At 41.4% G+C, this 24,837-nt stretch overlaps 1 protein-coding gene across 1 annotated transcript; it reads right to left on the bottom strand.

Moving 5' to 3' along the window:
- Positions 1–1,471: 1,471 nt before the first annotated feature.
- Positions 1,472–21,961, bottom strand: LOC104296568 (protein mono-ADP-ribosyltransferase PARP12). The gene is made up of 13 exons (XM_054168089.1): positions 21,863–21,961; positions 16,042–16,604; positions 14,822–14,957; positions 13,509–13,803; positions 12,492–12,572; positions 11,218–11,341; positions 9,776–9,971; positions 9,073–9,193; positions 7,491–7,587; positions 6,431–6,509; positions 4,674–4,804; positions 3,828–3,979; positions 1,472–3,021 (listed from the first exon to the last, which is right to left on the bottom strand). The coding sequence occupies exons 1-13, from the start codon at positions 21,959–21,961 to the stop codon at positions 2,747–2,749; spliced, it is 2,349 nt and encodes a 782-aa protein (XP_054024064.1). The 3' UTR covers positions 1,472–2,746.
- Positions 21,962–24,837: the final 2,876 nt, after the last annotated feature.

The following is a 24,837-nucleotide window of genomic DNA, read 5'->3' as shown; positions in this document are numbered from 1 at the left end:
GTATATGCCACCCACCTAAGTTCTTTTTATCCACTGCCTCTACTTTGCCAGGCTGCAGGTACCCCAACTGGTTGGTGTCCTGCCACTCCTTTGCTAATTCCACTTGACAGGGTTTTGATACTCACATCATATAAAACCAAGGCAGAATACCATGACAGATCTGATTACAGGCAAGACTCATTAAATTGTATGGTGGCTGCCAGACAGCTACCCAGCCCAGCAGGTGGGAGGCTGGGGATTGATCAAGTAACATGCTCCACACTGCACTACTGGCACAGCAAAGTCATTTGGTTTCTGCCAGCTTGCCATCTCTTTTATCAGGTTGTTATCAAAAAAAGAAAGCAACCTTTACAGCTTATCTTTCTCCTCAGATGGTGTAGCAGTGAAAGGTTATTACACTGCTCCTGCCCAGTTTCTTCTCTTCAGTAGCCAAGAGATATCCTCCCCACTCAGAAAAGTTTTAATATCAATTTGTTTATAAAGTTTAGATTTAATACAAAAAGCTCTTTAACCTGTTGATTTCCAAATGCAATCCAAACAGTTGTAGAAGAACTCCACTACTTAACAGCAGCATCTGATGTTGATTAGATGGTGCTGGATGATGGGTTGGACACGATGATCTCGAGGGTCTCCTCCAACCTGGTCTGGTCTGGTCTGGTCTGGTCTATTCTATTCTATTCTATTCTATTCTATCTTTAAGAACAGTTCCAAGAACTCACAAACACAATGAAACATGGTGCTTTTGGTATTGAGAGAAAGCCATTACAAGGGATTTAGTGGTTTGAGTACTTGTTTATTTACTATACACAGGAAAGTTACCACTGCAGTTTCAAAAGTGGAAAAGAGTAACTTTTGGGTTTTTTGGTCTGTTAACAAAGTAACACAACTAGCCAATTTATTCCAGTTATTTTACTTGCAACATTCAGACACTCCCAAGAATTAAGTTAAAGGTTTGAAAAAAAACCACTACAAGCCATTAAAACATTTAAAGAATAGCTCAACTTCTTTAATGAAAAAAAATGTTTGTTTCAAGTTGCTGACCAAAGACTAACATGCTATTCTAGTTCTTAGCTGAAATGCTGGTTATGTTCAGAGGAAGAGAGACATACTGCCAGTATAATCATTAGCTGAGAACATGGGTTTGCTTTGGTAGAACAAAATTTTTCTGCACATATATGACAGCTTTCATACACGATGTCATCCTCCTCAATGAATGTAGTGCTTGCTGACATGAGATGTGTCATGTGTGTTCTATTACAGATCTTTCAAAAGAAAGAATACAGTCATCTTGCTTTGCCACAATCTGTGTTTCACTTAAACACAAAGAGGACTATTTTTCTTTAGCTATCAAACTGCTGGCTTTATGGTTCGTATAAAAAAGCTTTGCACAGCCTTACTCCAGCTAATAGTGGCTAAGTTCCTAGTTCACAGCTCTGAAGTAATACAGTTGCCCAGTGTATACCTGCTGTCAGTCATCACCCAGATGAATTAAGAAGTATTTCTACAATATAGGTAGGAATGAGGCATTTTGTTGGTCCTATACAAACTGTATCTTAAGGCTTTTGCAGTACACTATAGCTAACAAATACTCATTTAGGAGCATTAAAGCTGTGATAAAGTATCTCTGCATCAGCAACTTTAAACTTAAGAAATACTTAGCAGTTCAAGGATTTTTTTCTCATCTGCATACATATGTGCTCAAAACTAATCCTCTCTTGCTGGGAGCAATTTTCAATTTAATCTACAGATTTTTCAAGGCTTCAGCTGTGTGGCTGAAGACCACTCCCCAGGTAAGAACACTTTTCCTGCAAGGAAGTCGAGACACTTCAATGATGCAGACAGCTGGTGTATTTCCTGCAAGCAAAGGGGCAGTGCGCCTAATGAGGGACAGTCACTCACTGTCCTTCCCAGCAGCTGAGAGAACCATGAAGCTACTCAACAGGGTACTGCTAATCAAGCAATGCATTTCATACCTAAGTGTGATATTCTTAATGATAAGCTCAGTTGCCTCCTCTTCTTCCCCTCAATGGCACCAGCCAGAATCTTATTTGTAGGCACAGTGAAAGTTGTGAAAAACTTGTGTTCTCACTGACCAAAAATACAGAATTTACTTGGTGAGTAATTCAACTGAGTAGCACAGCACCAAGCAACCCTTACATGCTTCATGTCTTTGGTACTTGTTTCAAATGAGAAAAATAAGAAGGGAAAATGTGTGTCTCTTCCTTTTCACCCTGGGACAAAACTCAACGCTGCCAAGAATATATGCAATGAGTTGAGCACAAAGAAAATTGCAGTGTCTCATTGGCACACACCTGAATGTCTACTGTTACATGAAACAGATTATTAAAAAGGCAATTTTTATCAATTTTTTAATTAAAACAGGCAAGAGGAGACAGCCTCTGACATGTAAAAATCTATCCTGAAACAATTATAACAAAGTATTTTCTAAACTTGGCAGTCACAGCCAGTCCTCGTGTTTCAACCATCACTGAATTCACCTACTGAATTTCTAAGACTCTCTGGCAATGCAAGGAGATGTGATGCCTGATAAAAAATAGGAGACACAAAGGATTTTAAGAATTCTAAGACATCATTTATGTCTTTTTACCCCTCATTTTCCATTACACAGAAAGAATAGAGAATATTTCTGAACACTCACCTAATTATACAACTTCTAAAAATAACTTTCTCTCTCTTAAGCCAATATTTTAAAACCAGCTAAAGACAATGATGATAGGTTTTGCTGCTACAGCAGTTCTGTCAATGCCATGTTAACGTATTCTATGAGATACTCTGGATAAATCTGCTGCTTCTCAAAGATGACAAAGATAGAAGGGTTTGAAGGGTTATTCACACAACTGTCATAGAAGTTCTGGTCGTCCTTCAAGGGAGGCCGAACGTCTGAAGGACTACCAGTAGTGAACTCCCCCACCAGCACCCGTGCCAGAAACATGGTCTTGATGTACATGTCTTCTCTGCAGTAGTTGTCAGAGTAAGAAGCATCCCTTGCAAAATAGCTTCCTGCAGAAAAGACACCGAGACAGAGATTATAAGACATCACAGAATGGAAATGATAGTGTGAAAGAGAATTCATAAGCAAATCCATTAAGCAGTTCATGAATACCCTTTTCCAAAGCCTTCATTTGTCCTGTATGTCCTCCTCAGTGAAAATGACCACTATGTATTACCTAAACATTTACTTTTCACAGCACACACACTGAACAGCTACACAAGTAATGTTTTAAACTTGATTATATTCCTCAGACATGTTTTTTCTTCACCTAGACATCCACCTTCCTCAATCTCACCCAACTTCCTCACTTGACAGAGGCTACTAATACTGATTAGGACATTTCTGAGAGTTCTGAAGTATCTAATCCATTAAGTGGATAGTCAGTCAGTCAGTCTTGGCAATGTTGATCCTTTCAGATCAAAGGACAACCTTATAGGAATATAATTTTCTAACAAGGCAAAAAGCCTGTAACCAGGATGACATTTACATGCCTGGACAAAGCCTCAAACAACAAATAAAGCCATATCATATTCCTGTACAAGCTTGGAAAAATTGCAACAGAAGTAAGCCAAGACTCTAGGAGAAACTATCCTTAGAAATGGCATCTCCTAAGCTCCTCTTTTCTTGCAAGGACAGAGCAGAGGTCAAATCTTTCAGTATGCTCCAAATGATCAGTGCCAAAGTCAGCTGTGTTGTCCATACCATCACAGAGAAGCTCTAAATTGACTTAGTGTCCTCAATCTTTACACTTCTGCAGTAATTACTAAGAATTTTTTTAGCAACTCTAGGGTTAATGGAAGAACTGAAAAACCACCTTTGCCATAGACTGTCCCATGAAGGCCAGAGATCCTCCAGTCAAAGTTTTGCTGACAGATGGCATCGATGTGTTTCTTACTGGTCCCATGAAATAAAAATCGCTCATCCACAGCCTTTCCATTATTGATCTTCTGCATTTGTTCCTTCTGCCTGCAATAAGAAGCAGTATCTTTGCAGCTCCATGGTGGTTGTACCCAGACTAGCACTTAGAAACAATCTTACGAAGAGAGTACAATCTGAAAATCCTCACATTAAGGGGTAAGCTTTGGGCACAGATGGTATCTTGCTCTGTGGCTGTGTACAAACATGCTTTCATTATATACAAATGCCTCCAGACATTTAATAGTAAAACAAATAATTCAGTGGCTCTTAGGATAAAGCACAGGGGGGAATCTTGCATTATATTGGGTTTTTTTAAACACAGGAGTTCATGTTAAGGCTTTCCTCCAGTTAGTTTCACATTTGATTTTGAGGGCTGTTTCAGTTTTAACCAGCTACAAACCAGTGTTTGTACCAGATGTGACTGATTACCAGTTTCAAGGCTTCAGTGGAAGGCAGCTGTCCTGGACACAGGCCTGGCAGAAGTCAGAATCACTCAGGAGCAAGGATTCCTCCCACAGCGTTTATGTGGCTATTCTAAGCTCTGTGTCTTGACTGAATTTTGGGTTTGTTGGTACCTCTTTATCTACATGCTGACCTGGGCTACGTATTTCAGCTGGGGAGTGACAGCAGATTCTTAAATGCAATTGCATTTCACATATTTGTGTGTCTACCTTTAGCATGCAGCTAACTGCAGAAACAACCAAATTCATGCACACATACCAGAGCAGTATTTTACACATACCATTGAAACAGCTCCCAGAGAGATGGGTTCTGAACTCTAGAAATCCTTTTAATAACTGTTTTGGGCATTGTGCGTTGAAAGTCTACCATCACTTTCTTGTATTCTTCAGAAGAACTGTCAAGCTCAATCAGCTGCAAGGAAGATTAAAAAGGTAGTCTCATCTTTTATTAAATCATAACAAAGCCACCCTACCTAGTGCACTACTCAGACCTTTCAAGTCTTTTCTGTGAAGCAGAGGTGCGAACAGCAAAAGTACCCCTGGGAAAAAAAAAGCAGATTAGACATCTCTCTAAAAGTGAGCTCTTACCTAGGGAACACTAACTCCTGAGGTTTAAGACATCCAGATTGCTCAGTAACAGAATATTAAAAGAGCTGCATGGTTTTGTGCAGCCACCTAGTCCTTTTTAATATTCGGGCAAGGTAAATTTGCATGCCTATATCAAACAGTATTTAAATACATAGAGGAAATAAATAAAGAAGACATCAAAAAAGGATTGGAGAATTTACGTTGCAGCAAATCAAAGAGTACCTCTCTATTCATGCCTTTTAACTCTTTGTAGTTCATGCTCCCTACAGCCAGTGGCCACAAACTGCCTGCCATGTTTTTAAGTAAACTGAAAAGGCTTTATTCAATCAACCGCTTAAGCAAGAGCAGGAACACACCGCCATTAGGGTTCCTTACACATCAGTCCTGAAAGCAAGGAAAGTTCTCTGCTTGCAGGCTTTACCTAGGAACATTAAGAATGGCCACATTAGCCTTGCTATTTTTTTATTGACAATTTCTTGAGGTTTACATTTTGCAAGTTAGTAATTTTCAAGCTTTGTAATAGATGTTTTCTGTAGGTGTATTCACTAGAGCTGATAGAGGTGGTGGTGGAGGCAGGCAGGAAGTCAGCAAATGTAAACCACACGATATTAACCAGGTCTGTTACCAAGGTAATGAGTGGTAAAAAAGACACAAAAGAGGTTGTAGCAAGGTGGTTGTTGGTCTCCTCTCCCTAGTATCAAGTGACAGAGCAAGAGAAAATAGCCTCAAGTTGCACCAGGAGAAGTTTAGATTGGATAGTAGAAGAAATGTCTTCACTGAAAGGATTATCAAACACTGGAATAGGCTTCCCAGGTTGAACCACCACCCCTTGAGGTGTCTAACAGATACAGAGATGTGATGCTAAGGGGCATGGCTTAGCCCCAGACTTGGTAGGAGTTAGATAATGGTTGGACCTGAGGATCTTAAAAGTCTTTTCCAACCATAACAATTCTGTGGCTCTAAGTTCACTCCACTGGATTTATGGTGCATTTTTGTGAATGATCCCAGCCTGAACTCAGCCAGTTTCAGCTGTGCTCCATAGATACACAGCAGTCTACTTACACTGGCTCAGGGAATGGCTGCCCTACAGTTTAGAGGCATGATTTATCTCTGATGCTTCAGCACAAGTTGGCACTTCAGAGCTATGGATCTTGAGCACCAGTAACAGTCTTGCTAATACAGCATAAGCTTCAGGCAAATTTGCCAAGCAAAGGAATAAATAGCAGCAGTGAAAGTCAGTGTTACCATGGTTATATTGCCACCATTTGTTAGTTTAAATTTGGGGTTAGTTTAACCTCTAGGTCTGCCCAGTGTGATATCAGGCTCCAATTCACCACCTCTGCATTGCAATACATAAGAAACAGTCATCTACTAAGAAACACTGAACTTGTGATGTAACAAACCTGGATGTGACAAAACTGATAGAGAGTAAAACCATAAATCTCCAAACCTTGAATCCCAGTTCAGGCAAGGCAGATTTGTCCCAGTGAGCTGGAATGCCCTTAAACACTTCTGTGTGTTTAAAGCCCCTGTATAAGATATTAGAAATATGTCACAGAAACACCCACCAAATTCCTACATTTTATGTACTGGTGATGCTAAATATTTTTGCCAAGTACAGAGAGAACATAAACAGCTGAACATATACAGAAATATTTCAGAATTGTATTTTCAGTTCAATACATGAAAATATTTGTTCCAAAGCATGTCAGGATTTATGGCAGGAAGCATGATGCCAAATGAGAAAAAAACCCTAACAGTTATACACTAAACTAGACATTAAAGTAGTTCTCTTAGTTGCAAAGAGCTGAATGCATGCATAAAAGCTCTACTATGCTGGAGTAAATAAAAATGCATCTAGTCTCATATCAATGATAGAAACAGGACAGATACAGCCCTCCTCTCTACGTTCACCTTAGCCTTCATCACCATGCTTAGCTGCTCTTTTCTGTGTTGTGTAAGCAAGCATTGTGTGCTGCAAGGGAATGCATACAAAAGTTTGCTGTTTTATGCAGTCATATAAAACTCCTCCCCTGCAGACTCCCACCTTTTGTTCCACCTGTAACAACTGCTACTTTCCTCTCAAGATTGGCTGGTTGTCCTTACAAGAATTGCTTCTAAACTTGTACTTACCTTTGAAAATTACAGATTTCAGATGTCAAGAAGCATGCAGTACGCATGAATGTTACTGCTTCCATCGCTAGTAAGACAGCTGCCTCTAATCAGGAGCTCCCTACAACACTGCTGCATGTTGAATTCGTTTCTATGCTTTCAGTTTCTGTGGCCAAACCCAAACTTCCTTTACTTACCCCAAAGGCTCCTGAGCTGCTTGAAAACTGTTGGCCAGGCTGCAATACTGCCCTAGACAGCTATTGTCAGGCAACATCCCTCCCCGTCTTGTTTCTTTTACAATTGGCTTAATAGCTACTCCACCTTATTTACATACTTGGAAGGCATTGCATTTACAGTGCACTAAATCCATCACCTGGGAATGAGCACTTGCAGTTTACCTTGCTCTTAAATTTTCTATGTCTGCCTGAGAGAAAAATTTAGGTCTTCTGCAAACCTCTCTCTCTGTTCTGTAGCGAAGGTTTTTCTGAATCATGTCTGGAAAAACAACAAGAAAACAAAACACTGAACAATGAGAAAGATGTTTCAGAAAGCCTTCACACTGCAGCAAATCAAGACACTGAGCCTTTTTTCTTTGCAACACAGTGGGAAGTCAGAGCAAGATGTGGAACTTACAGTCTGTGTAATCAGGGAGGATTTCAGTTTCAGTTTTGCTCTTAACTTTAGAACAAACAATAGACACTGGTAGATATTTTCCCCTCACTGCTCTATCAGCCACACTTAACCCAAAAAGACCACTGTAAAAATAATTATCTATTTTTGCCCCAGGGATCACATCCTCTCTCCAATTTGTTATCAAGATACTATCTTCCTATATGTAGGTGTACCTTTCAAACCCTGTGAATGCAACCTAACAGCTATCATGGGCCATTCAGTTTTACTGACCGCCAACAGAAAGAAGTTACAGAAACATGACTTTTTAGAAGCATTATTTCTGGATCTTGGAATCTTTGTGGTTATTGCCACATCATCCTAGCAACTAATAAGTAGATAGCAGCACTTAGAATGAGGCCGTATCTTCAGAGACAGATACACAGAAAGTAAAGATCCTCTTGCCACCACCAAGCTTAGAAACCTAGTTTTGGAAGACACCTGCATTGCAAAAGAACTCCAAACCTTAGAAAAGGGATTGATTTAATATGCAATTTCCCCTTCTAAGCCAGACAAGTTTCTACAGTCTATAAAGAAGATTACAGCCACAAACACCATGTGCCCTTTCTGCTCATTTTTCTTGTTTCCATGCAAAATGAGAGTTGGATCAAAGGCAACTACACCAAAATGACAAGTCTAGGCAAGTTGATTCCCTAGGATTTTTGAAAGACACCTGGCAAGGCAACAGCTTAGAGAAGACAGTGCCACCACAAGTGGCTTAGATTTTCTGAACTCTTGGGAAACATTGTCCTATTTTTGACAGAGTCAAGGTATTTCCTCATCCACACCAGACAGGCCAAGCTGTGGGAAGAAAATAGCTACATAAATCTTGCAATGCTAAGGGTCCTCTCAACTCTACACCTTGCACAAGTATTTGGTTTTCTGCAACCCAGTGATTAAAGCAGACCACAAGCTCACTAGCCAAAATTTCCAGTTGTTTCTCACCATTTGTGTTGGTGCTAGCATCAACTGCAATGTCACACTTGGACTTGCTGGCAAGTCAAACCTAGCACCAGAATTTGCTTGGAACCTAGGACAAGAACTTCTCATAAATAAAGGGTCTGGAGGAACAGCAGTGACACTTGTTGGGGGGAAACTTCAACCCACCACATTTATGTGAACAGCTTTTATCCTGAAAACTTCAATAGAAGCTATGTCTCTGTAACTACTGCAGTTCAAATTTCTACCTCCTATATCCTCTAGTAATGTAACTTAAAACCACAAAAGATCTGGGAGAGAAGGAGGCAGGGAGGGAGAAAATGATCAAACAAACAGAACTAAAAGAAAACAAACAAAGTAAGTGGAACCTACCTCCAAATCTGAGTTCATATTCATGTCTTCCAGCTTTGAAGTTCAGCTTTGGAGAACCTTCAGCTATATAAGCTTTCTCCAGGTCATCACTGGAAACAGTGGCAGATTCATGAATCTCATTCTGTCAGGCCAGAACCAGAAGAAAAAAAACATTATCCTGATAAACAAGTTTAAAACTCAACAATTACCATATTATGTGGTGACTGAAGTAGGTATCAGCTTTTGGGCATGATAGCAGCTAGCACACAGAAGTCATGTATTAAGCAGCTGAAATTGCCTCTAAAACGAACCCCAGTTTTACAAAGTCTAAACTTACACTACAAAGTGCATGCTGTGAATGCTACTGAGACTGCATATTCACCAACTGGAGCATATCAATGACATACAGAGTCTGAAGCCTTAGAAAAGGAAGTTTTAGTCAGAAGCAATGAAAAGAATGTATTAATGTGATTCTATCCGGCATGACTCACTGAAGAATTATCTGTCAATAATACTTGTGACTCACCAGTGAGCACTCCCCTATATGAACCACTCAGATTCACAGGGAAAAGATCACATCAGGCCTCTAAAGTCCATCTGTACAGTATGAGTGAAAGGAAGGAAGAGAGAGGGTGACAAAAGAAGAGGAGGATAAAAACACTGGGCACTTTTCAGTAGTTTTGTACTTTAACACAGAGCTGAGAGTCCATTTCTCCACACTTACTTTTTTCCCATACTCCTGCCATAGGCCATATTCATCTTTCCAGTACCAAATCCATTCTGTTGTAAGAATGAAGTGAGGGGGTTTGGTCACAGAGGAGGCTGTAGAAAGACGTCTAACCTTTGCAAACCCACAGCACATACTTAGAAAACAGATAGGTGGCAAGACAGAGCCACTTTCAGTAACACCATTTTTGTATCTGTACAAAAAAAAAAAAGGAGAAAAAAAATCCTTAACTGTTTGTGAGGCTTTACACATAGGTCCTGATGCCCTCCACAAATGTGCAAATTGAGTAAACACCACTCAAAAGCAGAACACAAACCTGAAGTTTCCAAAACAACCTCAGCTTTGTCCTGTGTTTGCATGCATTTTGCATTACATGATTACATCTCACATTGGTTCCATGGGGAGTAACCACTATCAAGTTAGTGAGTTACATAAGAAACAGTGGGAAAATGTACACTACCTTCTTCTTGCTAACCAACTGTAAAAGTGTAGATGTTTGGATTCGCCTCGACCGATGCTTTCAGGACCAGATGTAAGCAAGCGAAGAGGTTTATTATGTTATACAGCAAAGTTATAGTCTATCAGAAGGCACATGTGTCACATCTCAATTGGTCATTTTCTACTGCTATACAATAGGTCAAAATAACAAAACAATGTTTTAACACATCCAACCAAATTCTACCCAGCTTGTCTCCTTCAGTTACAAGGTGTTTACATTACTCTCAGAGTCAAAGACAAAACATAGCTCTAACTTGAGCAAAGGCAAATCTTCCCTACTGTCCTACAAAGCTATCTGAAAACAACCTCTTTTACATCTTCCTATAGTCTTCTAAAGCTATACAAAAACCTCTTCCAACAACCAACTATGCTCTAAGTAGAGCATTGCCTTAGCTTAAGCAGGGCTTCGAAGAGCTTCTATGTAATTTAAGAGGGATAGGTAAATCTCCAGCCTGAGACACACACAGCATACTGTATGAGCCCCTTCCAATGCTTTCTTTGTACTACACAGCAAACCAAAGAGTTTGGAACTCGTTATTTCCATATTCTTAATGTTCTCTGCATCCAAGAGTATCTCTCTCTCTGGGTATGTAAGGCATTCTAACATTCCACAATACAGACTGGGGAAAAGGGAGCAGGAGGGACAAATCTCATGCTACCTTTTGATCCTCCAGCTCAGAAGACAGAGAAGGTTACAACTAGTTGTGGGGTCAAGCTGTGCCCCATGCCAACCCAGAGGGTCCTATATGAACTCCAGGCCTAAGTAAGTCACAATGGATAAGTCTGGCAATAGTAGACCAGTTGAGTGAAGTCAGTAGAAAAATACCAAAGGAAGCTGCTTATGAAATGACTGCAATAGAGTTGCAGCAATTTATAGCCACTAAGGGCCTGGTCCAACAGAGTAAACTCCAAAGATTATAAAATTTCACAAGAGTTTATACCTGGTATTCCTGGGGTCACAATACGCTTTTTCTACTTCTTCCATATCCTTCAAGTCCTTCCAGGTATTACCATCAGAGATCTGCCATCTATATGGCAAGTGAAAATGACTTCTGATACACTTGTCTATAAATGTTTAAAAAAGAACTTAACAAGTAAGAGATGCATTATTTATACAGGCTATGAGAAAAACTCCAACAATTCAGGGCTGAACACCTAGCTGGTGAAATATCAAATGCATAGCTATGGAAAGCTATGTTCCCCCATGTAATCATTACAAGCAGTACTTCAGAATTTTTCAGTGGGAGCAAGCAAAACTTAATTTTTGAGCTTAGGCACTTTCTGTACCTACCAGGTTGTGCATCAAAATTGCTATCAGGAGCTTGATGGTGAAGAACCATTCTGTCTTTTCAGAGACAAAAAGGTACTCTGAATCGAGATCACAAGCTCATGTATGACAATTGCACATACAGAACAGTAGTGTGGACTCAACTGCCTATGCTTAACCACTTGTCCATAAAGGAATGTACCAAGGAAAAAACCCAACCAAATACAGTGCTTACCTTCAGGACAGAAGGTAGCTCATTTAGAGACTTTAAGAAGTCTTTAAGGGTTCAATCCTCATCAGGAACAGGACTAGTAGTGGCCCAGGTATCACAAACATTAATCACAAATTATTTGAAGAGTCAGTATGCAATCCTCCTCAACAGGAGCAAAGTTCACATCACTAGTACACATATGCATAAACCTGAGGCTGTCTTTCATAACAGAACAACAGGCAGCTTTACAGGGAAAGTCAAGGAGACTGCACCACACAACTCTATGAGAAGGTGTACAGTGCATCAGCTACCTACAGGCCAAGAACATGAAGAATGAAAAGGATGACAAAGGACAAGGAAGCTGGCACAGCAGCCTTTATCCCAGATAAGCTGGAATATTTTGAAAGGCAAACAGCTCAGACAGATGGAAGAGTGCTAGAAGAAACAAGGAAGCATGTAGAATATCTTTTCTAGCTATTTGGAAACTCCTGCCACTCAGCAATCCCCTAGGTGAACACAGCTGCAGTACCCAATCTCCAACACACATGGCTGTTACACATTTTGGAGTAAACCAAGTTGGCTCCTTTGGTACACTGGGCAGGTCAAACACCTTCCTACCAGCACTCAAGATTACCATGGGATCAAGCATAAATTCTGAAGTCTCCCTTTGGTGTGAATACGTCTATTACTTCACAAGAAAATGAAATTAGACTGGACTTGCTACAGTCACAACCTACCTTTAAAGCCACAACTCCTGTACAGATGATATAAACAGATCTGTTCCAATTCATCATCTTGGCTAGAGCTGCTTTTTCTCTCTAGACAGGAGAATTATATGCCTTATTAGTACACTTTGTTTCAACGTTCCCTCCTAAAAGCACACCTATGGGTAGGGAAGAAGTCTAAACCCAGTGTTTATAACTTCATAACTGCATTCAGCTCCAGAGACACTGAAGTCTTTGATGACATTGTATGCTCAAAACTCCTAGCCCTTAATCCATCCTTTCAGAACCTGACTTTCCTGTAACTTCTAAATTCTGCAGATACAGTTTTTAGCTATAACATCAAAATAAAAAATAGAATCCAATGCCTTTACATTTCTAGATGGACTCGAGTTAACTGTGCATTCCACACAGCTGTCCACACTGGTGGCTATAAAATATGAAGAAGTGTCAATATTTGGCATTTCTGTAAATTAAAGCACACCTAAGTAAACAAAGAAGGAGCTGCAGAAAAAGCAGCAGAGATGAGCATACACATTTGGATCTTCCATTCTGTTATCCTGTTCTTTCCTGATAAATTACACTTAACCTGAAATTATAAGTAGCTTCAAAAGAAAAAAACCAAACAAAATATTACATCTCTGAGAATTAGCTAGGATAGCACCATCTGTGAATTCTTGTGCTACATAATCACTACACTGAAAAAAATGGATATAATCATTCAAGTCATCTATGCTTTTGTTTTTATCAAGAAAAAAAAAATCTCTCTCTTTCCAGATCCTGTTATGCTTTTCTAGCCCCCAATTTAAGATTTCTATAAACATCAAGCACTTCATCTCTCCGGAACCCGTAATACCTTGATATCCACTTCACCACCTCGATAACCACTTCACCTGTCAAGTCACAAATCTCTGTCAATGAGATAGGTGCAAGATCTCTCTTAAAAGACACATCAAGATGTGAATTCAGTTTTCCTTTTCTCAGTGACATCTGTAAGAAACTCCTGATGGTTTAAAAATTGACATCATTTACCTTTACACGGTGGAGACTTGGCATCTTCCGTGTCGTATCTGTTCCTGTTTCCATTTTGTATGTCATACATATTCCTATAAATGGAGGGTAGTTTTTCAATAATGTCTGAGCTCATTCCCTGTCTCTCCAGTTTTTCATAGCACTCCAACTTTGATAAGTCATGGGATCGCTTGCAGCTGCTGCCAAATCTGCACTGTCCCCACAAAAAGTACTGGCAAACGTGGAGTTTGGTGCATATCTTTTTGTAGACACAAGATCCATTAGGTCCATCACCTTTGTTATAATGCAAGCAGACCTTGGGTAGAGGACAAAAACCCAAACAAACATATTTAAAGTACAATGTGTTCATACAAACTGCCTGAATTTATGGTTTTTAAATTAGCACAGCTACATGTTTACATTTGCATTTAAAACTTAACACACAGGTCTTCCTGTTTTCCAAATGGTTACTTGGTAGCTTTTCCTTTTCCCCTGCTCACATCTCAATCTCTCAACAACCATCTTACAGACATCCTCAAAGAGATGGGATTTTGTTCTCAGTCATATAAATGCAGGAGAGTGCATTTTATCATCACTGCCTGAACTCTTTGGTTTTCTGATTTTGGAACAGAGAACTTTTTTGACCTGAATTTGATAGTAAGAGGTACTGAATCTGGCTGGGATAGAGTTAGCTTCCTTCATAGTAGACCAAAAAACGCTATGTTTTGGATTCATGACCGAAACAGTGCTGGTAATACAACGTTTCAGCTACTGCTGAGCCGTGCTTGTGGTTTCCAGGTTTACATTTTCTTCTCCACTCTGACCTCCTTGCCCCATTTAGCTGTGGGTGGGCAAAAGCCTGAGAGAGGACACAGATGGGACAGTGAGCCCAAGATGGCCATATTTCATGCTATATAAAGTCATGTTTATAAAGTGAAGTGTGGTCTTCTTACAAGGTGGCCCTCATTCAGAGAATTGCTGGGAATCAGTCTGCTTGTGGGAGGTGCCAACTAGCTTCTTTTGCAACACATTTTTTTCCCTCTTTCCTCCACTTACTAAACTATATTTATCTCCAACTACAATTTTTTTTACTGTTGTTCTTGTTTTCACTCACCCATCCTGCTGGGAGCAGAGGAGAGGAGAGCCAGTGGGGGGCTGTACAAGTGCTTAGCTGCCAACTAGGGTCAGCCCATCACAGATGAGAAAAGAGGATGGAGATTTAAAGCATCAGATTTGCAGTGTGCTAACTAAACTAACACCTAACATCTCCATCTAGCATCAAGCCTCTTCCACCTTGATGCTCTCTGAAACACAAGGCTAAGAAACTGTCTTACCTCTGGTAAGAGGGAAGGGTCATTTTGAAACAGAAGCTGGCGAAGTTCAGCAGCATTTAAATTCTGAAGTCCATACTGTTTTAGAACAGGGAGATTGTGGTCCGAGTGGAAGCTGTGAACAAACTTGCATACCTTCCTACAAGTTGAGAAAACCAAGTGCAAAATGAGTGTAACAAACTACTTGGCTATTCCATCAATTTTACATCAGTTTACAAAGCACACAAAATTACCCAGTTTTAGAAAAATCTGTAGTGCTCCTTTATAAAGTAATTATGTGATTTGCTAAGCAGATTACATAACTACTCTGAGGATAATTGCCACGTTATTTTTGATTTACAGTCATCATAGTATTAGTGTAGTCTGATAATATTGGCATTTTTGACCTGCACAGGCAAGAGAACACCAAAATGCCAGAGTAAGGCGGACTCCCAGTCAAGTCTACAAGCACGCTCCCCCTAGCTTCACCCAGCACAAAGCCTCCAGGTTTGCTTCATCGCGCAGCGCGGGTAAAGCTTTCACCCTAGGGCTAAGCACGGGCCCGACGGTGGGGAAGGGGCAACACTAGAAGCAACGTGTGAACTGTGGAGGAAGTGCTCCAACCCAACAATCCGTGAAACAACGGCCAGTGCCTCTCTCTTTTCATGAACAAAGAGAAAGAAAAAGGGGCAGGAAAAAAAAAAACAAAACAGGGAAGAAAACAACAAAAAAAAAATAAGGCGCATTTCCGACACGAAAAAGCGCAGCAAGATTCTTACTGAAGCCTCCTTCCAGTGGACGGGGACACACCGAGCCCTACTGGCCAAGCCAGTTCGCGGCCCAAGCTCTCACCCGGCAGCGAGAGGCGGAAGTGGTCTCAGCTACGCCCGCCCCCGGTGCCACCACAAGTCGCTAAAGTTTTCTCTCCAAAACACTTCTCTTTCCTCACAGACGCCTCGTGTGAGCACTACCAAGGGCTACCGACAAAGGCTGCTGCAACGCCCAGCCCGGCTACCAGCCGCGGGGCACAGGAGGCTTCGCTTCGCGGCCCCCCAAGGCCGGGCGAGGCCCCTGCGACGAGACCGCTGAGACGCGCAGGGAAAAGCGCGCTCCATGGACATCTGCTGCGCCTGGTGGCAAGGAGCAGCGCCCCAGCCAAACGGCCCCAGGCAGGGCCTGGCCTCTCCCGCCGCCGGCCTGGGCGGAGATGGAGGCGCCCCGGCTCGCCCCCCCCCCAACCTCACCTCGCCTGCTGGTTGCGACAGAGCCCCTTCAGGTGGTACTTGCAGAGATGCAGCCGCCCGCACTGCCCCTCGCAGCCGGCACCATGGTCCTGGCACAGCCGCACGGGGCTCGTAGCTACCACCACCGACACCTCCCCTGCCGCCCCCGCCTCAGCGGGCCGCTGGACTACCGTGAACCGCTGCGCGTCCCGCAGCACCAGGGCCAGCTGCTCGGCCGTGGGGCGGCCTGGCAGCCGCCGGCGGAGGTCGCCTTGCTCCAGGCAGCCGCCGCTGGCGCACAGAACCTGCAGTGCTAGGTCGGCGAGCGCCATGGCCGCTGCGCTGCTGCTGCCCTCCCTCTGCCCTCCCCCGCCCCGAAACACTGCAACCCGTCGGAGAGGGGAAACGAAAACGAAACCAGCGGCGATCGCTGCGGACTCAGGGACCCGCCCGGGCAGTGGGGACGACCGCTCCGGGGAGGGGCTGGAGGCGGAGCGGGTTGCCCTGCCGTGCTGTGCCGTCTTGGCGTGGCTTGCTTCTGGCCCGCTCAGGTCCTGGCGTTCACTCTCCGGTGCTGGGCCGCTCTGAAGGGATTGGTGAAGTTACATTAGTGCTGTCTGCTTTAAGATACTGAGTTACCTGGTTCCAGTAGAAACTTACCAAGGTCCAAAGGCTGGAGATTCCTAAAGCATTGGACCCGCATCCTTTTTTTGCTAGTCAACAAAGTGCCGCAAAGTGGTGCCCTCATTACAATATCATTATAATGTGAAAAATCATACCTCTTAGCTAGGGAATTCCCTTACTCTTTGGGCATGCATAGTGAATGTAAAGGTAGCTGTATCTGTAAGATCAAGCAAGAGACTAACCAATGGCTAGTGAGTAGGTGATGACATTAGGCATAGACATTTTACTCTAGAAACATGTCATGAATTTCAACCTGTGTAACAGTTTTGCGGAATTATTACTTAGCACCCTTTCCTGTGCAGAAATGGAATAAAAGTAGTATCTTGACTCTGTGTCTTGAGTGATTTTTGCACACCAAATAAAGGATCCAGATTTGGTACAACAGCACCAGGCCGTGGCTCAACAGTGTGGTCACCATCTGGGAGCTCACAAACTCCTTAGAAGGAGGACCATATTTTCATTTTTTGAAGTGCCTTTCTCTGGGTCATTTTGGCACTCGGTGCTACATCACATTCTCTCAGAGGCATGATTTAAATGATGGTAAATCAATATTGTAAAATCCCAGTGTTTAAGTCAGACTGGCAGCAGTAGGCATAAGGACTGTTAAAATAGATGGTGATTCTCATTGAACAAGAATCCAGTTTACTTCCTTCTTTTGACACTCAGGTGCTGTTGCCCCTTTCTCTTTGTCTCATCTTGTTTTCTGCTTGCCCTGTGAGGTCAGGGAGTGACAAAATGGGAATCTAGACAAATACACTGAATGGAAGAACAGCTATACTAGGTCACTTAGAGTTTTATACAGATTCATAGCCTGACTCTGACAGGCCATTAGCAGATGCCTATGAGGCAATGTGCAAAGCTGTAGCACTAGTGTTCTTCATTCCTCTCCTCCTGGTGTCCAATGATTAGCTTTTGTGAAACACTAAAAAGGTGATGTTCACTTTCTTGGTTCGATTTCTGATTTTAAATCCACTAATCATATAAGCTTCAAAAGATTTTGGGGTAAGCCAACGGCATTTTTACCTTCCAGCTTGGAATTTTGATCTATACCATTTCCATAAGTTAGTGGATTCTGAAGAAACCTCCAGAGGATTAATATGCAAGAATGCAGAAGGCAGTAGCTGCAGGAGGTAACAGCTGCAGCAAGCTGGGAGCAAGCTGTATGTGTGGTAACAGCTGCATAATGACTGTCGACTAAACCAAAACTCAGGGAACTCTTTAGAGTAGAAAGCATTGAAGCCATCGTGGTACTAGACAGCTCCCATTCCATTCACTTTTTCTGTCCATCTGGTTTAACTAGTTCCCTATCATTTTATATCTTAAAGACCTATGCCAGCATCACTGTGCTGTCCAGGGAGCTGTTTCAGCTGCATCTCCCCTTCACATTTCCTTTCCTCAAACATCAGAAAAAAACCCAACATTCATTTAGTAGAAATACTACATTTTTTTCATCACAAAAATTATATGCCATAGCCATTATGACAATACAGATATAAACATTAAAGAGAGAGAAGTTCAAAGGAGTATTGTGTAAGACTGGGGTTAGAGTGGTGTTTGCGGGTAGCTATACACCACTGCGATTCATCCCAAAGTGCTTCTGTGTGTATCACAAGGAAGTTCACTTTGCTCTTCCTGCTTGGCAGCTAGAATGAGTTTTTCAAACATTCTGTCTCTTTTCATGAGAACAAAAATAAATCTAGGAAAACAGACAATGATTGATGCAAGTACCTTCCCATGCCCAAACATATAACCAAAGTAAATCACAGCTTATTCCTTCTCACACAAGTTTCTTGTAGTTTTTTTGTGGCATGTTCCTCAGGAAGAAAAAAGTACCTCTTTGATTTGATAGAACTTCCCTACCTATGAATTATATAAGCAAAAACTGGACTTTCTTCTCCTTTAGAAGAATTTTCTGCTAATGGAAAAGTCATTATTCATTTGTAAGATTAAGTACCTCCAATGTAAGAAAGGGTTACATAAGATCTTGGGCACAGGAGGCAAGTGGCAACTCTTCACCTCTCAACTACTCTTAATTAAAGGTAAGGCTGGAACTGTTTTCTTAAATGTCATTGCAGAGTAATTGCATATGAGCTGTTCTACCTACAGTTTATGACTGCTGTGTACACAGCCTCTGCAAGAAGCTCCTTGCAAGCAGTTCCTATGGTTTCTGAACAGCCACTGAACTCAGAGCACATGGGTTCTTAGTAAGTGTGGGACTTAAGGTACTATAGTTCCAGTGACCCACCTTTGCTAACATCTGAAAACTTCCCTCTGGAATTTTTCAAGTGCCAATCATTAGACAAATATCTTTACTTTTAGGAACAGTTGATGGTTAATTGTGTTAATTTGAACAGTGACATAATTTCATAATCTTGCATTCAGCAGTCTTCAAAACAGTAGGAATTTAATGAGTTTCCTGGGAATTTTTGTTTTGTTTTGCACACATCTTTCAAAGATCCATTATTGTAATAGTGCATGATGTCCCCACTTCCCACCCCCTCAACCTGGTTTAGCCCTTCTCCTTGCTGGCACATTGAAGCTCCAAGCTTTGTGTTATCTGTTGTGGAAGAGAATACAAAACAAATTGGGCAGAACAAGACAAATTTTAGACACAGTTGTGATCTAGAATGTTCTCTGGTGAAACGTTGCCTTCTGGTCGACACAGCTGCATTGCTTGCTCGCTCTCAGGGTTCAGAAGCTTAGATGTGTGACATGTTTGCTTGCAAATGTCTTTGAGTGCCTCTCAACCTACATTTATGCACACATTCAGAGGACTAATCGTTTTCCCCATGATGTTCTGACAACATGGTTACTTTTAAACGCTTGATTAAACTTTCAGTAATTTTGTCTACAGCTGGTCTGCTTATAATGGCTTGCATTTATTTGCAGTATATAATTTCCATGCTTAACCTGGAGAAGAGGAGGCTGAGGGGAGACCTTATTGCACTCTACAACTATCTGAAGGGAGGTTGTAGACAGGTGGGGGCTGGTCTCTTCTCCCAGACAAGCAGCACCTGAACAAGAGGACACAGTCTCAAGCTGCACCAAGGGGAGGTTTAGACTGGATGTTAGGAAGAAATTCTTCATAGAGAGAGTGATTGCCCATTGGAATGGGCTGTCCAGGGAGGTGGTGGAGTCGCCGTCACTGGAGGTCTTGATAGAGTGCTTGGTGCCATGGTTTAGTTGATTAGATGGTGTTGGAAGGTAGGTCGGATGTAATGATCTTGAAGGTCTCTTCCAACCTGGTTTATTCTGTTCTGTCCTATTCTATTCTATTCTATTCTATTCTATTCTATTCTATTCTATTCTATTCTAATTTCTTCACTTATGGCTTGTATTTCTGAAATCTGGACTCCTTATCAAGCTTACACCTACAATCCCAAGAATTTCCCAGTGGCACACAAATCTAAAAATTGACCAGACAGCTATGCATCCACAACCCAAAATCAAGAAACAGAATCAAGAAACCGGGCACTCGGATCTGGTGCAGTACATAAGTAGCGCCAGACTGTGGGGCTGTTGGCCGTCCCAGAGATCGTGCAGCCTCTGCAAAGAGCAAGAGAAATCCTCATTTTCTACTGTTGCCTCAGGACTAGGTTTATTTTCTGATTCTAACAGTATAGTCTGGATAGTATATGGGATAAAGTGTCTAAGAATAGGCCAGCCTAATGGTACCTGCAGGAGTTTGTAATATGTACAGTTTGATTTGTTACAGAAATGTTTCAAGGGGCCTTGCTTCTGAAAATAAAAATAATTTGGTACTGAACATTCACAGCATAATTAGTAATGCTGCTATTTGTCACTGGTACAGCTCTATTTTTAGTCTGTTGAAGTTTTAGCTACTTAGTACAAGTTTAAATGTCTGCTTATTGTGTGAGCTTTTGTTCTTGGCTTAGCACCCTCAGAAATGTATTGTATTCGCACAGACCCATCACCTTCTACATTAGCATTCTCCATCTCTTAGAAACCTCCTAAGAATGTCTGTTATAGATATCTTTCCTCTACAGATCGTATGTCTCCTTTACTTTGTTGTAAGGACTGAGTTGTGCACTATAATCCTAAATTCACAGGAGTGAACGGGGGGGGGGGGGGGGGGGGGGGGGAGCGAAGGGGGGCGGGAAAGAATCTTTCCATTACTTTGAAGGCAGCAAGTCTCATTCCTTGTGGCTCTTTCCCTAACCCACTATTTCAAGAGGCTCAGCTCTTGCTAGAAGAGCAATGCAGAGTCCTGTCAGCTCACTTGTGTATCTGTTGGAAAAAAGCCTCTGAAGCACATGTCTGGACTTCTTAACAGGGTTGATGTCTCCTCCTACAATGATCCTCAAATAAGCAGTAAGTGTGCCATATTCTGAACAACAGTATTTTGATTCACCTGTTGAGAAGCTATACATGGTGACTACAGCTAACAAGAGGCTGTGCATGTTTTTGTCCAAACCATGTCCAAACCAAATGTCCATGACCGTTTTTATACCTATGAAAATATCCTAGCCCACAAAGTCACTCCTTTAAAGGACAAGAAGATGTCATGATTATGACAGAGGGAAACCCCCAAATCCGTTGATTTCACTGTACCCACTTCTCTTTAGGTAGAATAGAAATCCAAAGTGACACTTGTGCAAGGTGGAAGGGGGAAAGCATGGGAACCCACTGCAACAAAAAAAAGTTTATTGAAACATGCAAATAGAGAGGGCCAAAGTCCAGAAGCCTTTATTTATCTGACAGCAATTTTGCCTCCATTTGTCACATTATCCATTGTCTATATTATCTGCTGCCCTGATACATATTCATGCCTGTTAATTTCTCCTTTAAGCTTTCCCCTTTCTGATGGGAGTGACCTCCTTGTCTACAGCTAGTGAACAGCAATTCTATTTTCTTTAAAGTACAAGCTGCCACCATACCACTTATATTTGTATCAGAAATATTTGCTTAACATGCATGCATTTAAATTAGCAGTTTCAGCAGTTAAGAAAAAAAAAAAAAAGTTAATTTAAAATATGAGTACTTTTGTAGAGTTTCTTATTATTAAAAAGATGCCTTTTGTCAGGGAGTAATACAGTTATTGAGCCATACTTCACATTTCATTTTGTACCATAATCAACAACAATAGAGTTTCATCATGTGTTAGACAAAACTTGAAGTTCCTTTAAGAAGGACTTACCTCTGCCCAGTCTCCACCAGTTGACTTTCCATTGAAGCTTCCTAGTTCCAGTGAAAATTTTCTAAAGCTTTCTGGGAAATTTTTCTTCTGTGACCTCATTTACTTCTCTCTGTGTTCATCAGCTAAATTCACAATTATTCATACAGCGTGTCACACGTCACCTGGAATGTCACATGGAAATGATTTTGAGAGTAGTAGCAGCTAATTATGGTGATAGGATAAACAGAAGGAGAAAAGGATCTCAGCAACAATCTATGCTTTCCAAAGATTCTTGCAATGGTATACTAAGGTTTATAACTCACACATTCCTATTATCTTAAACATCTGTCTAGAATTCCAACTAAAATAGACAGAAACATAAAATCACTTCAGTTGGAAACAACCTTTAAGATCATTGAGTTCCACCAATAAAGATGCTTGGTCAAGGGACAATAAATATAGACTGTATAGTTTAACTGGAAATGAAGCAGCAAAATGGGAATGTATTCAGAGATATAAGATAAAAAACATTCTGCAGCATGTACTTCCAGCTGAACCAAAGACAGGCAACATGCTCTGCAACACAGTTTACTGCTGGTGCAGAAGAAAGTATCATTTCTGAGAAGTCTGCTGCATCTTCAGTTCTTTTGTCAGATGACCCACAAGAGAGAGTGTTGTTTTTTGTCTGGGTACCCATTCCAACTAACAGGATACACTGGCTAATATGGATCATCTGTGGTTGATCTGTGCAAGTCATGTTCTGCATTCCAGAGAAGGGCAATGAGGCTGGTGAGAGGTTTGGAGCACAAGCCCTATGAGGAGAGGCTAAGGGAGCCGGAGTTGTTTAGCCTGGAGAAGAGGAGGCTCAGAGGAAACCTCATTGCTCTCTGCAGCTACCTAAAAGGAGGTTGTAGCCAGGTGGGGGTTGGTCTCTTCTCCCAGGCAACCAGCACCAGAAGAAGAGGACACAGTCTCAAGCTGCAGCAGGGGAAGTTTAGACTTGAGGTGAGGAGAATGTTCTTCACAGAAAGAGTTGCTGCCCATTGGAATGTCTTGCCCAGGGAGGTGATGGAGTCACTGTCCCCTGGAGGTGTTGAAGAGGAGATTGGATGTGGCACTTGAAGCCATGGCTTAGTTAGCCATGAGGTGTTGGGTGACAGGTTGGACTCGATGATCTCTGTGGTCTTTTCCAACCGTATTGATTCTACGATTCCATGATTCTATGACACAGAACAAGTGCATTTATCAGCTGAGCTGCTGGTAACCTTGTACTCCCTCCTGCCACACAAAGACAATCTACCTATGTAGTATAAGGGCTATCTACCTATGTAATACCTTATAAGTTCTGTATAAAATTACATTCCATGTATTTTGTGTGTGTAATGATTGCATTGACTTCTTCAAAAGAATCTTAGAGCTAGTAGGTCTGCTGAAATGTAGGATGTGGAAATACTGTTTTTTTTCTGCACCAGTGGTGCTCCTATATGTTAACAAGTTTCAAGTTCTATTAAAAAAAAAAAAAAGAGGAACTTACTTGGAAGAAACACTGTGCTGAGTCAAATAAGTCTTCTAAAAATAGGTTTACAATTGTTTCCCAGCATTCTCATAGGAATTCCATACTTGCAATAGAGGTGATTTTAGTCAAAGCTGATGACATTTTGGGGGGTTTATTTAGTACCTTTTAGTTCCCAAGTTATTACTGCTCAATTTAATTTTCACAAGCAAATGTTTTTTTTTTTTCAGGAGTCTTTGTACTCTGAAATTGCATAGAACTCCAAAAAGCCACTTGTGGAATTATCACTGATGCTAAATATTTAACTGTTGACCTGATGTCTTTCTTTCCCCTCCAGTATATCAAGCTGAAAAATAAATGAGAAAAGCAGATCTGCCAGAGCTCACGTGCCACAGGCACGTCTCAGGCTCTTCTGAGTTTTCACAATTTAATGAGTTCACTATTTAATAATCCCATTTCCTCCCTTAGTGCTGCTGAGGGTGACACTGATTTGAAATTTATTTACAAGCTCAGCTCAGACCCTTTCCAAAATGGAACACTAGGAATCTATTTGTCATCTCTGACTTCTAAACAGTCCTAGAGATTCGCCTTCCCACATCTTTGTGGCATATGTTGTATATGTTTTGTTGTATATGATATTTGAGAGAGTTCAGCATTTGTGAGCAGTTTCAGTGTTCTGTGTTTCAGTGTTCAGTGTTTCAGTGTTCAGTGACCACACTTGCAGCCAGTACTACTCAGCATTTCTGATAGCAGGGTCTCAAGTCAGAAATCCCAAAAATGAGGAACATGCAGTAAATGACCACCTGTCAAAGTTTCTTCAAAGGGACTTGCCTAGCATCTTTTGGGAACTCTGTGGTAGAGACAGGGTCAGAACCCACTTCTCCAGGGTAACATTCAGCTGCTTTAATTTTGAGAGCATCCTGTCTCTTCCTTATTTACTAGACAATTTATAACTTCTGCAAGAGATGCAGCAGGGTTTCTGCAAATAAGCTTCATTTACTGAACAGTCCCAGTTCACCATTAGAACAAGATTTATTCTATGCATGGAAAAAAGTAGGGTCCTTCAGAAAAGAAAGTTGAAATACCCATCTAAGGAGGAGGGAAGTGAGGTGATTATATTTTGATTTGGTATTTTCTGTCTTTGGAATGGTTCCACAATCTCTTGGAAGAGGCTTCCCCATGCCCTTTCAGATTCTTCAGTTAACAAAAATAGTATGTGGAAAAAGCCTGGTACAAAAAAATAATAATCCCTTGAGTCTGCCACCTGCATCTCCACCATTGGAGTTAACTGCTCAGCCAGTGGCAAAACTAAGTAGCTAATTTCCTACTTTACCAAATAATTTCATGGACACTTGCTGCAGCAGGGAAGCATTAAGCATCCAGGTGAAATATTTGGTTTCACTGTATCTTGGGAGTTCAGGAGCAGAAAGACATTAGTGCTTCCTGCTCCCTTCCTCAGGCTTTCTCTCCTTATCTTTTGAAA

The sequence above is a fragment of the Dryobates pubescens genome, chromosome 15, assembly GCF_014839835.1.
Source record: "Dryobates pubescens isolate bDryPub1 chromosome 15, bDryPub1.pri, whole genome shotgun sequence".
Classification (NCBI taxonomy): domain Eukaryota; kingdom Metazoa; phylum Chordata; class Aves; order Piciformes; family Picidae; genus Dryobates; species Dryobates pubescens.
This window is presented reverse-complemented; position numbering and strand designations above follow the sequence as displayed.